Here is a 16,714-nt window from a genome sequence, read left to right on the forward strand (position 1 = left end):
AATGGAGGCAAAGAAGTCGTTAAATAGGTTAGCTTTGTCATCTGGTGTGACAACCAAATTTCCTAGTGTGTCTTGCAGGGGCCCCACATTACCTGGTACCTTCTTTTTGCCCCCTATGGATTTAAAAAAGGACTTCTTGTTGTCCTTGATCTGGGAAGCTAGTCCCAGTTCCATCTCCACCTTGTCCTTCCTGACTGGCCCCCTGCATCCCCAAGCAACTGCAGTATAATCCTCCCTGGTGATGGCCCCTCCTTTCCATTGGCTTTACACCTCGCTTTTAGCTAGAAGACGTTCCTGGATGCTTTTGTTGAGCCATGGGGGCTTTTGTGCCCTCCTGCTCCCTTTGATCCCTTTGATTTCTAGCAAAGTTAATGTTAAATATTAAATCAGTTTGATTAGTATTTCACTGTAGGTATTTATTTCATGCGCCTTGGGTTTGGGATGGCCAGTTAGCACTTGCTTTTCGTATGTATTTTAATTAATTAAAATTCACACAACCATTCAAACAATGAAGCAAAGTATTTCTCCCCATTGTATAGGGGCTGAACTGAGGTTCAGAGTAGTGCAGTTATTTACCCTATTTTATACATTAAAGGGAACTAGACTGGCTTTTTAAAGTCAAGAATCTTACTGACATAATTGGAAAGGGTCCAGGTACTGTGCTGGATGCCACTGTGAATAAAACCAAGGAGTGCTTCTTCCAGTTTCCTCTGCTAGCCAATAGTCTACATTTTCTCCTTCAACAGGACCCTTCAGATTATTTATACATGTCAGCAGCATCATTTTACTATAACCACATTTATTTCTAAGGGGAACGATACTATAGCATTTTGGGAATTTTAATGTAACTGAAGTTTTTTTTTTAAAGAAATATTGACTTTGATCTAGGTATTAACAGTTACCAGTAAAACTATCTACTTCAAAGAGAAGCATAGCTGATTCAACTGGTTAAAATAGGAGTTCTGCTTGGCAAGACAGCTTAACAGACCAAAGAAGTGTCACACTAGCTTTTCATAAGTTAATAATGGATGAGTGGGAAAGCCTTACAGATAAATTGCCAGAAACATACCAGAAGCCATTACCACTAAAGAAATTTGTCCTATTTTAATGTGGGAAATATCACAAGTAATTTGGTAGAAACAAGCTAGTGAAAACTGAGCTATCTTTGGTTGCCTTAGTTCATTCATGTGGCTAATGGTAGCTGTTTTCTTATGTATGTGGTAGTTATCTGAATACCTCCTCTGTAGTGCCATTAACCATACATGCTTGAACCAATTAGTTAATCTATTTTTATCACTGAAAAGGGGGTGAGGGTGGGGAAGAAAACCTTTTCTCAAGGCGTAATTGAGAAATGCATTAATTGTTTTTGACTAATCATTGCCTTACCCAGTATCCCTGTGGGAAATTCTTTCACAACTATGAAAAGCTATTTCCCCCTCCTCCTTCCTGCCCCCTCCCCCTGCTTTCTTTTTCATCCTGTCTTGGGAGTTGTCCATTGGTTAATAACCTGTATTTGTAGTGGAATTACAGTAGGTAGTATAGAGTGTTAAGAGCATAGCAATGTTTCTGAATGTGATTATTGGAGTTGGAAAAACCTTACTGCAGTATGCTCATCAAACCTACTTAGCACCAGCATTTTGCAAAACTTTGCCCGCCAAAACAATCAGGCATTTAGCTAAATAGATATGTATCATGGAACTGCTTTAGAAAGTACTTTAAAATGTATTTCTAGTTCACTGTCTTCACAAATGGACAGTGTGGATGGGTTCTCTTCTGTTCTTAGGAGATGTTGTTTGTTTCCTACTTGTCAGCATGTGGGCCATTCTACTAATGTGCAGTTAGTTTATGGCAAAGATGACGTTGTTGTTAGAGTAAGCCACAATTATAATGGCTCAGAATTTTTGGGTGAAAATGTGGTCCAATTGAAGTCAATGAGGTTTTAGCAATGACTTTAGTGAGGTTAGGATTTTAACTACATGGTCTTATGTGTCTTTCGTAGCCGTTCCACTAGTGGATTTCTCTATTATAAACTATACCATCAGACCTTCAAAATAGTGACTTAGCCTCTGATTTTTAATTATCCTTTTTATTTTATTGCACTTGCATATGAGCTTGTTCCTTCATTTTCTTTTTAGGTGGAACAGTTAAAATTGTTGCACTTTTTCTTGACAGAGTTAATTCTTTTGGCTTCTATTTCTCAGTCATGAGCCCATAAATAGGAAGTGAGGAATTATTATTGCCTCTCCTTGGAATGTATTGCTTTATTTTTTTAATGATTTTCCCTCCCTCAACATCTTCCATGTAATTCCATGCAGCAACTCTCCAAGGTTGGACTGCAAAGCAATTTCATGTTTTCTTGCAGCATTTTTCTGCCAGCACTGTCTTTAATTCTAACAAATGTTGGCCAGCGTAATAATGTGTGACATTCTTCCTATCCTTTCCATTTCCTTTCAGTCCATAGATTGACACTCTCCAATCCCCAGCAATTAGTAGATTTATGAGCAGGCTTTGTGAGTTATTAAAAAATGGCGTGGTTTAAAAATGAGGTGCTAGAGAGTTCTACCTGAAAGAATTGGAAATTAGCACTCTATAATCCAGCCATTATATAGAAGACCTAATGCTGCAGGATTTCTTCAAGAAAATTCCTATGGAAATCAATGGGCATTTTTCTGATGTAAAGACTTGTAGATTAGAGCTGTAATATTTGTAACCATTTAAACTTTGGGGACTCTGATATGTAAGACTGCCTGAATATGCTTAGAAATTCAAAATGGTTCTTTTTATAGTAAAGTTATTTCCTTGCATTCCAATGAAATTAAATGGTTTCTTTCCAGGAGGTTCTTTCAAATACCCACAACCTTATGGCTAGGGACAGAAATTACACATAAACTGGGATAACTGACTGGAAACTGGTTCAAATCTGTAACACAACAGGAATGCAGTGCATGTAAACCACTTTCAAAATGGCCAAAACAGGTTTAAGATAAACCTGGATGGATGCAGTATCAGACTTAACTGATTTAGGTTAAATCAGTTTATTGAATTTCTGTCCCAGATCCCCTTCAGCTTCAAGTTAACATTCAGTCCCTCCGCATTCCCAGGATGCTTTGCACCTCCCCTGAAAGCTCCATCTCACAAGGAGGGCAGGCTAGCCTTGGCCCAAGCTGTCTGCTCTAGCCTATTAGGGAGGTGTGTTCTAGCACCCCCAGGCTTCTAGCCTGGGCCACTGCAGGCATGTGGCTACATTTCCGGAATCAAAAGCGACTGTCTGTTCAGTTGCTTGTTGGTTCAATCTTTGCAGCTTAGACTAACCTGCAGAGATTGAACCGATTTAGCCTCAGGCTTTTTGACTGTCTGTACTTAGCTTGTCAGATAACATCGTGAAGGCTCATCTAGTCAAAGTGGGTCATAGCATCAGAGGAGCTAGAGAGATCTACTATAAAGCAACATAGAAAAAAAATGTTATTCTTCAGGGGGGGAGAGAGAGAGAGAACAAGTGTCAGGTTTGTTGTGTGTTAGCCCAGTGCTAGCACCACTTGCATGGTGCCCTCTATAGGCTACATCCTAAGATACAGTGTGAGCAGTAGACAGAATCAGTCTCAAAAGCAAAGTGCACAAATATTTAGGAGAGAGATGGCTCTCTGCAATCAGAAGTCCTGCCAACTCTTCTTTTTAGCTAGGTTTTTATTTTAAGATGACTCTTTGCTTTATATGCTACAACTTAATGCCAGCACTCTTTATTGGAGGATGTTATTTTCCCTTAGACGTTCCCAAAGTGCTGGCTATGAGTCCCACTCAAATGTGAATTAAGCAAAGATACCAGATTCTCCTTATTGTAATTTTATGTATATAGGGCATTGCATATTGTTATTGCACTAAAGGTGCATTTTGTCTGCAGCATGATGTTCCACCCATTAAGTGGCCCTCCCTGAACAAAATTTTGGGATCCCGTCTTCTAGCTCCTTGTTAAGCTGCTTTGGGCTTTATAAGTCAAGGTTATCCCTTCCTTTCACCAGCGCATGCTCATTAGGAGACAAAATATCACTCTGTTTTGAAATAAGACTCAGGGTATAGTCACATATGTACTTGTAACTAGGGCTGTGCAAAATAGCAGCACTCTGTTTCAACCAGAGTTTCGACAGAACAGTGTTTCATTTTTAATTTTGTTTCAATCTGAAACAGCTGTTCCATTTTGTTCCATCAAAAGAGGGTTGAAATGGTGAAACTGTTTTGATGTTTTGCCCATAGGATATAGTGGGGAAGGTCAAAACAGGCTATAACTTTGTCATTTCTGGCTTGATTTAGATGATACATGCAGAAATGGTAGCTCCTTCTGAGGGCATGAAGTCTGCCAAGTTTCAAGGAGATAGGTGCAGGGATTTCAGGGAAACTGTACCCCAAAATTATGAAAGCAAAACTCATGTCATGTGTATGTGTTAAGCCACAGTGGGGTCAAAACTGCAGGCATGCTAGCCTCTGCTCAGGCCATAGAGCCTGCCAAGTTTCAAGGAGATAGGTGCAAGGGGCTTGGGGGAAATTGTACCTCAAACTGCGGATGAGCAAAACTTGTGACATGGGTGACATTGTATGTGTTAAGGCGCAGCAGCATGAAGACTGCGGGCATGCTAGCCCCTGCTGAGGCCACAAAGCCTGCCAGCTGCTAAGGAGATAGGTGTGGGGGGGTTCTGGGGCCCTGCACCCCTAGCTGCTGACAGGCAAAACTCGTGACATGGGTGCTTGTGCTAGCTAGCTACTGTGTTATGCAGCCAATCATGATTCACTAAATCCAGCTCAATACATGGTAGGTAGCAAGGATAACAAGTTAATGAGCAAGAATTAACACCTACAAAACTACAGACTAAGGAGAGGAAAGAATCAATACAGAGCCGGGAGCTGCTTCTGCCCCAAGACAGAGGCAGTCAGTTGCACAAGCACCCATGACATGAGTTTTGCCCGTCAGCAGCTACAGGTTCAGGGCCCCAAAACCCAGAAGCCCCTGCACTTATCTCCTTGACAGCTGGCAGGCTTTGTGGCCTCAGCAGGGGCTAGCAGGCCTGCAGCTTTCACCCTGCTGCACCTTAGCCTACACAGTGTCACCCATGTCACAAGTTTTACTTGTTTGCAGCTTGAGGTACAGTTTCCCCCAAACCCCTGAATCTATCTCCTTGAAACTTAGCAGGATTTGTGGCGTCCACAGTGGCTGGCATGCCTGCAGTTTTGACCCTGCTGTGGCTTAACACATACACGTGATACAAGTTTTGCTTTCAAAACGTTGGGGTACAGTTTCCCCGGACTCCCTGTACCTATCTCCTTGAAACTTGGCAGGCTTCATGCCCTCAGAAGGGGCTACCATTCCTGCAAGGTTCACCCAAATTGTGCCAGAAAATGTCAAAGTTATTGGCTGGTTTGTCCTTCCCCATTACAGCCTATGGGCAAAATGTCAAAACAACAGCAAAATGTTTTGCCTTGCCTCATTGTGTTTTGAGGATATTTCAACTATATCTGTTCCATTTTGATTTGCTGTTTTGACCTTGAAACATGTCAAAACAGCGTCCAAAAAAAAAACTGGCAGTGAAATTTTGCACAGCCCTACTTGTGACAGCTTCAAAAAGAGAGGGGGAGCTAGTGCTCCAGACACTGTAGCAGCAACTAGGCTCCAGCTCGCTGGTTCTCAACCTTTTTAGACACAAGGTACGCCTCCAAAATTTTGTAGCCCTATATTTTAAAAACTAATGTAAGTACATTTTTCACATTATAATATAAACAGTATAATTGTTATTAATGTAATTAATTAGACATAAATAATTAGATATTATTAGATAATTAATTAGATATTTTATTCTCCCCACTGTGCTGCATGCCTCCTGCAGAACCAGATTGGGAAGCAACTGTGTCAGGAGCTTGTAAACTTACTGCAGCCCTTCCTGGTCCTACTGGCATGCCCTCCCCTGGATGAAGAGGTATCCAGGGCAAATGGAGCTGTTCCAGGTACCTCTTTTCAGGAGGCATGTCAGAGCCAAACTGACAAGTAGCAGCCAGAGAAAACTCTCCCTGCCTACAGTACATTATGCAGGCTGGAGTGTCATTCGGCTTCAGGCTGCATGCTGTTAACAGGTGTACAGGGCAATTTCACCCTATACAACCAGTGCCCATGCCAATATTGTGGCATATCTGGCAGGCTCTCATGTCACCCTGGTTGACACCCATTGCTCTTTTAGTGTATGCATGATTGTATAGTGATACCAGTGTAGCAAAACTGCTTCAGCTTTACCTCTGCTTTATTCAGGGTCAAAATTGGGCAGATCTAGCTCACTTGTTTCATGACAGGATCCTTCATGCATAACAGTTACAGCATAACAATTGCTACATATCCCTAGGCGGCAGCAGCCCCCTCCTGATGCCACCACAAAATATGCATTTGTCCATACCCTAATATTCTGGCATAGTTGGTCCAATAAAAGATCTTGCCCTAAGAAATCTTGCCTCTCACATAGCAAGTGAAGACATTCATTTCTTCTTAGTAATTTACACTCGTGTTGGCCCTATCTGGACTGCATTTCAAATCAAGTACAGAAGTTCTAGAAAAATTAAACATGCCTTACCAGTATTTTGTCCTTATAACCTCTTGTCTACCCATACACACTCTCATGGTACTGAGGTGTGACAACTGTTCTTTGAATGATACCTGCTACCAGCAAAACTATCTGCATAATTCCCCACAGTGCTGAATCTATGAATTCAGTGTCAATGTGAACATCATTCTCCATGTGCCATCCCACAGTACAGTGGTAATATATGATATTACTTTCCTGCTTGTCCTTTCCGAACTTCTCTGCACAAAAGACAAGTTTGCCAGCAGCCACATGTAAAGTAAGTTAAATAGCATGTAACTTTAGTTGAACATGATTTTCATAATGCTCATCTTGTTATGTTAAACAATTACTTTGCCAGCTTCTTACAGCTTCTCTCATTTGCATGTCTCTGAAGAAGTCTCTCTATGAATATATTACCAATCCTATTGAAGGCCTGATTTCTCTAGCATAGACATGACCTTAAATTTAAGAGCAGAGAGAAGTGAAAGCTTATGGATCTCTGAATTAGTTAGTTTATAAGGAGCATCTCTACCCAGTCTTCTGCCTTAAATTCAAGTCCATGATGTTGTTTTATCATCCCATACTCCACAGTAAATATGTTATATGTTTGTACCCCATTGCTTCAATCTGGCTACCTCTGTAACTATGAAGATGGCATGATGTTGGGTCACAACAGGAAGATGTTTTTGCACATATAAGGCTTTGGAGCTTTGATTTTCTAAATTGAAGCTTAAATTCAGCAGAAGGTATGTGCACGATAGAGATATGGGGGAAAATGGGGTGCAGTAGGTACACCTAGAGATTGTTTGCTACCTATAACTTTGTAAGTACTATAGTCTAATTGAACATGGGATATTATTTTAATTTCAGTGAAGTAGGAGGCTCATTCTATACCTGAGTTTACAATTCCTTTTGGGACTATCCTATAGGGTTCTAAATGTTGTTGCTTCTACTGAAGTTAATGGTAGCTAAAATTGATAAGTGAATTCTTTAACGTAAAAGAATAGACAGAAATTCAAAGTAAATGATACTCCTCTCTTATCTCCACGTTGGAACAAAAGCTCTTCCAGAGGAATAATGAGGAGCAGAATGCAATGCCGTCATTTTTAGCTGTCCCTCATTTCCCCATGGAAAAAATTAAAATAGCTTTTTGTACAGTAGATGTTACAGAAGGAGGCAAAGGTTAGCTGGTTGATCATGTCTACTAATGTCTGATTTTTGTTTGTTTTTTTTTATTTTTCAGGCTGGAAAGATTACCCTATTGTACCGTAAACAACCCCTGAGTATTTTAAAGAGATTTCTCATCTGGGCTGTTTTGCTGGTGAGTTTCTTGAAGCCTGATGCTATAAAGATAATAGAATTAGCAGATCTAGCAGGCCTCATTATTTTTAATTACTACTGCTGGTGCTCACACAGTACATGTAATTTGGTGAAGGAAAAAATCTCTACGTGCTCAAAATGATCCAAAGCATACAAGTGACTGCTTTCAAGGCCTGTCATAAATTATGTGTTATCAGGGGTGATTTTTGTATAATATTCTATTTAACTAAATCTTCTCATATCTGATGAGGCTGGGATAAAACTGGGATAGGAAGCATGGACTTTAAATTAGGTAAAAATTCTAATACCTTCCTTTTTACAGTTCATATTTGGGTCCATTTTTTAAGCAAGATCAAATCATTATTATTAGCCTATTAGCATGTTTCTAGTGAACTGGCTTCAGTTTAATCAATATTTCTAATTACTCTACATCAAATGCAATTTTAAAGCAAAGTAACTCCCAGTTCACTTTTGCTTAAATGTATTTATGCATTTACAATGATACATTACATTGTTCACAGATAGCATTAATTTCTGTAGAAATAATTAAGGCAACTTCCTTTTAAATGTACAATGCAGGGATTACAGGTCCGTGAGGATACTGGATTTGAGACTGGTTGTTAGCTATCTAAGCATTATTTATTCCAACCATTTTTCCCCTGAGATATGTGCCTCTAATAAACCAGGAAATTATCATTTATGCATCTTCTCTGACAATCAGGCACAGGAAGGCTGACTAGAGGATGATGAGGCATGCTGAGTCTGATACTTCACAATTCCATCCTGCAAGCTGAATTCTTCCTGGAGGAAGATATGCCACATAATTCCCAACCTTTTTTTACACTTTCCCCACCTGCCACATCAGATCAGGGACCTCAGATCTTTTAAGACAGTGGTTCTCAGCCCTTTTAATCCTATAGGCTATCTCATACCTTAATCCTTCTCACCCTCTCTTGTCATTCAGACCCCACCTCTCACCCAATTCTCTATACAGTCTCCTCTCTCCCCTACCCTATCCCCACCTGCAGTCTCCTGTCAATCTCCCACTAGGCCCATTCACAGCGCCACACTCTTTGTCTCTCATGGTCTGCATATCGAACATGCGTCCCAAATGCTGGAAGTAGCATAGGGGTGTGTCTAGAATTTTGAAAAGGATTGGGAGGTGGGTGCAGGTGATATAGTGGATTATCACATATAGCACAATACATTTTTTCTCGGTTAAAAATGAACTAAAAGCTTTACTAATATGTAAGGGCCATGGGCTGTATTATTTAGTTTAAGACTGAAGCACAAAATGGGTATCTTCATTGGAATGTACATTCATTTGGCATATTATATATTAAGTATAAAAACCACAGCAACCTAGACAAAATGGAATGAAAAAATGCTGTTTAATTAGTCATTATAGTTAAATGTGTATCTCTTATTCAGATTCATGAAGCAAAATCTAACCTCCTTGTGTGTCCTGACAGTACATCCAACACTTTACTGACAGTTGTTTCCACACCTGAGTTAATGTTTTTAGCTAGAGCTAAAAATAGTCTGAAGAGCTGTGGAAGAGGAGAAGCTAATAGACAGCAAAATAGTGGAAGAAAAGATGGCCTGGTAAATGGAACATCAAAACCAATACAAAGGAAAGAGCGTTGTGAACACCAGTGGAGTGAAGAGTGATTAGCAGGAATTAAATCAATTATAATGAGCCATGAAGTCAAATGTCTTCCTCAGTGCCACCTGAATAGAAATGCCACTTCTGGGCAGTTGATGTTAAATTTTGGGTAGAACAGGAATCAAAAGGTGTGACTGTACTCCTGGATGCACCCTGACTCTGCATGCGGGATCTTTGGAACAGAAGCAATAGCAGTTCTCTTGGCACTGCACCTGAGCTCAATTAGCTTTGCCTTAATTAGGAGCCCATCTGCACAGTTACTTTAAGGCAGCTCTACTACTTTCTGTGCTGGAGCTTACACATGCAGCAGCATGGTACTGGGAACATTCAAGATAAGCCTCTGTAAATCCAGCTACAGCACCCAGAAAACTACACTTGCTTTATACTGGGTTTCATTTAGAGTCAGTAGGGCATTCAGTAGCTATGCAGATGCAATGTCCAGAGCTTCCTTCATGCTGTCAGTTTTGTACTTTACTCATATTAATACAGATAGAATAACTGTGGTACCTACTGTTGCCGTACAGCAGGCTTCAGCACCTAGTTAATCATGCAAGAGAAATTTCTAACTAGGGAAATAAAGTATTTATATAAGGAAAGAGCTTGTGCTGGAAAGTTTGGATCCAGTTCTACACTTTGCCATAATTCAGAAGTGTTCAGTTCTGACTGAGTAAAGCAAGAGGTTTAAGCTCCATGGATAATACTCATATCCATATACATGAGACTCCACTGGGAGTCCTTTTTCCTGAGGTCAGGGGAGAGAGCATATTATTGGAAAAACATAATTATGTTGCATATGTATTGAGGTCAGTTTGAAGTATGAGCTAGCAAGAGAACAAAATGTTCTGTATGTTCTGAAGCAACCCTCTTTCCATTTTGTTTTAATGAAAGCCCATATATTTTTATTTAAAAATAATTCTAATTCCTAACCCCTTTAATCATATATCACGTCCAGTTATCAAAATATTTTACTTGATTTTTGCAGTTTAAAGCATTTGGCCCAATTGATGAAAGTTTTACCATCACATTCTTTTCCTAACGCTCATCCAAAAAGCCTTTCTTTACAACTTGCCTTGTGTGTGTATGTTGTTGCCACATTCAGGCAAATGTCTGTGCATTTCACTTGGGAAGAATGGTAGCTGTGCCAAATATCTAACATTATCTGTGGAAAACACTGTGGTTGATGCTTGCCACAACTAGTGACCTCCTCCCTCTGAAGTCACTTCTAGAGTTTTGGAGGTGAGTGTTAGACAGTTTGTATCCATTTCAGCCAATGACAAAATGTGCCTTGATTTCAACAGGCCCCAGTGTCTGAATGTTATTTTATGAGACTTAGTTGAGTCTTTATGCTAGAGCCCTGTGACTTGGTACGTCCAGATAGGTTCACCATCTTAGAAGCTGACTGTCCCTCTGAAGTATTCCAAATGCACAGAGAACATTTCCAGTCCTGCTCCTCTTTTGGCCCACACACTCCTAAGGAAACATAAGAGATTCAGTTCCTGTGCTGCAGGGCATACAGATGGCTCCTATGGATAGGCCTTGGTGAATTGCCCAGATGGGAGGCCCTTCCACATCCACATATGCCTGTAAGGTCCTTGATGAGAGGCAAAATGCAGATGACTGTCAGCTCCCCTCTAAGTGTTTATTTCCATTAACAAAGTGTTATATTTGGCTGCTCTCCTACCTTGTCTCAACCATTAGCAATTTAGAGGATGTTTTCTTTGTCTCCCTCCTTGATCTCTCTTAATTTTTACAGGTATTTCTTGATTACCTTTGTCCATGATCTTTCCACCTGACATAACATTTTATCTGATGTTTAACTTAACTCAGATAATGCCTTTTGTATATACCATAAGGTCAACCGTACTTTTATGTAGTATCAATGCTCATGAACTAACTGAAGAACATATCAGTGCACGTACCTATATTGAAAAGCTGCCTAATAGGATTGTAAGGAAAAGCAAATTCTGTGCGTGTATGCCTGTATATATATACAAGTGTATACACATGTGTGTGTATGTCTGTATATATTTACACATGTAGGCACACATCCTGAAAAAAAACTTCGTAATAATGTAACAGGCATGCCATTTTCCAAATATTAGATGGGGAAAAATGAACCTCCATTAGAAGTAAGTTAAGTTGGCAAATCAAGTACTTAATTGTGGCATTTACTTTTTAAGTTGAAGATTCTAACTTTAATATCACCTACTTAGGCTTATGAGTTATGATCTTTGAATTTTCCAAGAATATAATTTTGCATTCCATTTTATGCATAGAATACAAATTATAGCATTTCTTCGCATGATGCAATGAATATGGTTTACAGTTCAGAAAATAATAATTACTTAGGCATGGATTAATTGTAATGCTCATTATTCCATTATGAGAATGAAATATTGACTAAAGAAAAGTGCTGAATCAAACACATTTCTTTGGTATAAGTAGATCATGATTTCTATCTCAAAACTAAATAAAGTTTCCTATTTTGCCTGTTTCCATAATGCTGCAATGTACATGTTATCTAGTCTCTCATACAGCTCTGCTAGACTGATGATAAATTGGATAGGAATGACAAGGATATATAAAAAATTGAGTGGCAAAGGCTAAATTTTGGTACATGTTTCTGAGATAAATATATCACATAGAAAAGCAACCCAGAAGTGGAAATTATCGATAGTCCATTAGTTTGAATGGACTATTGGAAATGGCAGTGTCAAATGGACATTTTGTTCCAGCTGCAATTTTGTTTAAGAATAAAGTACTTCAGCCCCCAAAAGTAAATGAATTAACACGTTGTCAGCACAAACTACATAGAACATGCATATAAGTATTCCAGACTGAACAGGCATATTTTTGGTAGGCTCTATAATGTGCACAAGAGGTGACATTTTTAGTAAGGTTGTGCAAAGCTTCAGGCTTTGGTTTGATTTGGTGGAGGTTTGGCCTGATTTGGTGGCCAAGTTTCCAAATCCAAATCAAATCAGAGGACCCTTTAATCTCTCCAAATTGAATCGGAACCCTCCAAATGGATTTGGAAAGATTTGGAGATTCAGACATAGACACAGCTTTAAATGTTTTTTCTACATACCTCTAGGTAGCAGGTGGCTTGTGAATGCTGGGACACATGAAGTGTCCCACAGAAGTGTGGGGGGCTCCCCAACGCACTTGGCGGCAGACCCGTAAGTGGACCAGAAGCACTTCCAGTCCACTTCCAGGTGCACTGGAGAGCATGCCAGGCGGGGGGAGGTGCTGCGCTCCCCTGGCTCAATGACTGGCTCAGTGACTCTTGTTTTCCCTGGAATGCTTTTAAAAAGCAGAACTAAATAGAATATGTCAACTCAACTATGGTACATTGAAAGAGAACGTTTCTAATGCCAAAAGCTGTTTCAGTGACGGCCCATTCCATTGTACTGATAGCCTATCAGTTAGGGCTTTCTTAGTGTGTCGGTAGCCCTGGAACTGCACATTCCACTATAACATAGACTATCTTCGTCTTACTGAACCTAAGAATGTGAAAGTCCTTGTTAGTTCTTCATATTTTTTTAGCTAACAGGTATCCTGTGCCATTGTGATAAAGACATTCCTGAGTATAATGTCTTAATATTGCCATAGAAGTTGCAGATGCGCCACTGGTTGTAAATTTGCATTAGAAATATCACTGGTTGCAGGAGGGCTAACCAGAACTGGTTTGTCTGGTTCACTTTTGAGTTGGGCTGTTCTCAGTTCCCATCTTAGTGATAGATTTCTTTTCCATTCTGACAGATACCATAATGATAGCAATAATATTTAGCCATTGTTTTCATGCAAGGATCTCAGGACACTTTATGAAGAAATGTAAAAATCATCTTCCCTGTTTAACAAGTGGGGAAAGCTGAAGGCACAGAGGGGTTAACTGAGATGTACAAGACCGGACAAGAAATTGGTAGTGATCTGGCAATAGAAACTGGTCTCCTAACATCATCTGAGAAGTAGGCAATGGTAAAAATAGCCTTGCAAGCTTTGCCTCTCTCATAGCTTCTGGTGGCTTTAAGATCAGCTCAGATGAATCAGATCTAGAACTGAGCGGAAGGAATACTTTTGTGCTTCTTCACTATTCACACAGTCAGGTACCCTGTATACGGTTTGGTCTCATGCACTTTCCTCTCTTATTCAGACCATTCCTACCTACTCAGCAGTAGTAGTCAACACACATAGACATGCTACTGGCCCCAGCTGATGTCAAGAATCACTCAATGTGATGCAGTGACACAAATAATAGTGCCATGAAATTTCATGCATGGGTATGTTCTGTGTTTCCTACATGGAAAAATATACATGCAAAAGGAAAAATGGTATTACAATCCATCAATGTTTGTCCTTGCTGTTGCCTGTGCTCTCTCTTATTTATTTATATGTTTTGAGTGTGAGGGTATCCTCAGGTTTGAAAAAGACAAATATATATAATTGTTGGCATTCAAAGTTAATTAAAGGCTCAACATCCTTTTTTAGGACTGAGGGCTGTTTTAGTTCTACTGGGATATATCTCATAAGGATTTCAGTGTGCTGTCTATGCATTCACATTATATAATCTGGTACCCAGGGATCTGGATAATAGATCATTCTTATATAGGCAAGGGTTACATCTGTAAATGTTAGCAGTGGGAGAAGTGACAGTTCCTGTGATAATACGAATAAAACAAATTGCCAAGAAAATGTGTGGCATCAGCATACAAAAAGATATTGATTAATAGATGAAGGACTCTATTTTTTAAAACTTAATCAGGGATAGCATTTGATATTCAGCCACTCATCTGTAAAGGACAAATGAGTGTCAAGGTCATAAAGAAAACAAAGGCAACAAAAAAATAGCAATAGTCAAGAGTTTTCAAAAAACGAATATATTTTTTCCATGAGGACCCAAAAGACAATGTTTGAAATAGAATTTAAAAGGGCAGGTCTTCTATGATACTTGTTTTATTATAGTTTGAGAACCAAGCAGGTTCTCTCCTAAGAAAAGTTAGGAAATGTTTTGTGTACAGTGGTGTTCTATGCATAGAGACCAATCTAGAACATCTACTGCCTCAGCCAAGGATTTCCTCTCATAGAAATTCTGCTCTGGAGTTATACACAGTTCCTATGTGCAAGCACATGCAGGGTGTATGAATACGGGCTTGTGAATTCTCAGGCATCAGAGAATAAATCCAGTTGATGGATAATGCTAGCCCAGGTAGAAACAGAATTTGGAATTTTACAAATATATATGATATTTTTCTATGACAAATCAGTTACATACAGGCTGTGAAAAATCTGTGTCTGTGGCACATACTGTATCTGCTAAAGGAACTGTTATACTTTGTGGCCTGTCCTTTGCATCTTTATTGAGAATTTCCTTGCTGAAGATGTCAGTTGGGTTACTGTAAATCATCTGAAGAAATGTGGGTCTGGTGCTGGTACTAGTAGTTATACAGAGGACTGAGACCTTGAGAATGTAAGCCCCTGAATCATGCTAAGGTATGTATTTTTAGAATCTACAATGTCTAGCTATTACTCTTGATAGATAGATAGATATTTCCAGTCACTGTTTGGTTTTTGGAGCCATAGATTCTGGGAGTATGACTTCGGCATTTTTCAGGATAGAAACTTGCCCCTTTTCTGGTGCATGGGGGTTAACTCCTGAAAAATGTTATTGTATTTATCTGTTTATTTCAGAATAATCTGATTGTGGAATAGCCAGTTCCTGACAGGAGAGTTGACAAGCTGTATTTCCCTCCCTCATGTATTCAAATGAGACCCAAACAATTGATTTATCAATTTAAAAAATCAATTGAATGTTCAGTTACAAAAATAATCAGTTGGCATTGTTCTAAATACAGTCTTGTTTACTGCAGAGTAAAAGACAAATGCCTGATTAATGCTGACAGCAGTTTTGCTTAAAAGAAAAAAATGCTGTTCAGGTATCATTAAAGTTATAACAGAAGTGCATGACAAAATAAGTTTTGTTCTTATGCAATGCTATTCCTTTCATCTGATGCTTTTCCTCATTGCTTTAATCAGCAGTTATTTAAAGGGATTGTGGAATGATGCACTGTAAAAATCATAACTGGAATCCCACCAACCCAGAGCAAGCTGCTTGAGTTATTGTAGATGCTGTTATGCATTGTGGCTTCAATTCAAGGGCAATATATAGGTGGTAATTACAAGAAGCAATTGAAAGAAAACTACAGAGTGAGGGCAGAACAAACACTCATAAAAACTTTCACCCAGGTGGCCCAGAAATGTGCATAGCCAGTGAGTTTTAAAAAGGAAAAATAAATAAGCTAAAGAAACACCAATAAGCCCCTGGTAGACATCTTGTAGTCCCTATAAACAATGTCTGTGTTGACTATAGACATTGCAGTAGAAACAGTTGCTCGGGAGAGGTTTAGAGAAATAGTGGTTGATGGACCAGTTTGGCAGTGTTCTATGCTTCAGGGAAAGGATGGATGAAAATGCAGAACTGGAAAAACTGGAGACAGAGCATTAGCATAACCTAACATACAAGTAAGGGATCGCTTCCTTAATTAATTCTGTTATCTGAACATGTCACCAGCTTCCCTTTCTACTCAGTCCAGAGGCTGAATAAGTTGAGTGTTAGGACAAAGAAAATCATGATGTAGAAGGAATAGGGTTACAGTAGGAGGAGGAAGAAATAGAAAAGAAAGAAAGTTTGGGTCAAAGGGAAGGAAGCAATGACTTTGTAAGAAAAAATATATATGTTTCTAAATTTCATTAGAGATTCCTTTCTATTTATATTGTTCTTTGAACAGATTCAGTTGCTCATTGGAAGTTATCTACTGTTTCTACAGTTAAGCCTAATACATTACATTAGCAAATTGCCTGCTTTCACTTGCTGTGCTTGCTGAGGTTCTGTTGCTATTAAAAGGACTTTGTAAATTTACTTGTGGTGATTTTGTATCTTCCCCAGATTTGTTTGGTGTGTTTTCTCTCTTTTTTCTTATCCTGGCTGAGCTGGTTGCCATCACCCCACAGATAATCTGGCACTCTATTTAGAAGTCTATCAACATTTATCAAAATCCTATCCATCAGAGAATGGGGCCATTGCGATAGGTGACAAGCTGGAAATTGGTGTTTGCCCAGCCGTGATATAATGAGACCA

At 39.3% G+C, this 16,714-nt stretch overlaps 1 protein-coding gene across 1 annotated transcript in view; it reads left to right on the forward strand.

The window, feature by feature from the left end:
• Nucleotides 1-16,714, forward strand: part of LOC109324298 (heparan-alpha-glucosaminide N-acetyltransferase-like) — a 369,073-nt gene that overhangs the window by 322,204 nt on the left and 30,155 nt on the right. Inside the window, exon 14 of the mRNA XM_019556284.1 lies at nucleotides 7,837-7,914. Coding sequence (XP_019411829.1) covers nucleotides 7,837-7,914 — 78 coding nt within the window. The remainder of the gene's footprint in view (nucleotides 1-7,836; nucleotides 7,915-16,714) is intronic.

Source organism: Crocodylus porosus, unplaced genomic scaffold (assembly GCF_001723895.1).
Source record: "Crocodylus porosus isolate Cpor-Errol unplaced genomic scaffold, CroPor_comp1, whole genome shotgun sequence".
Lineage (NCBI taxonomy): Eukaryota > Metazoa > Chordata > Crocodylia > Crocodylidae > Crocodylus > Crocodylus porosus.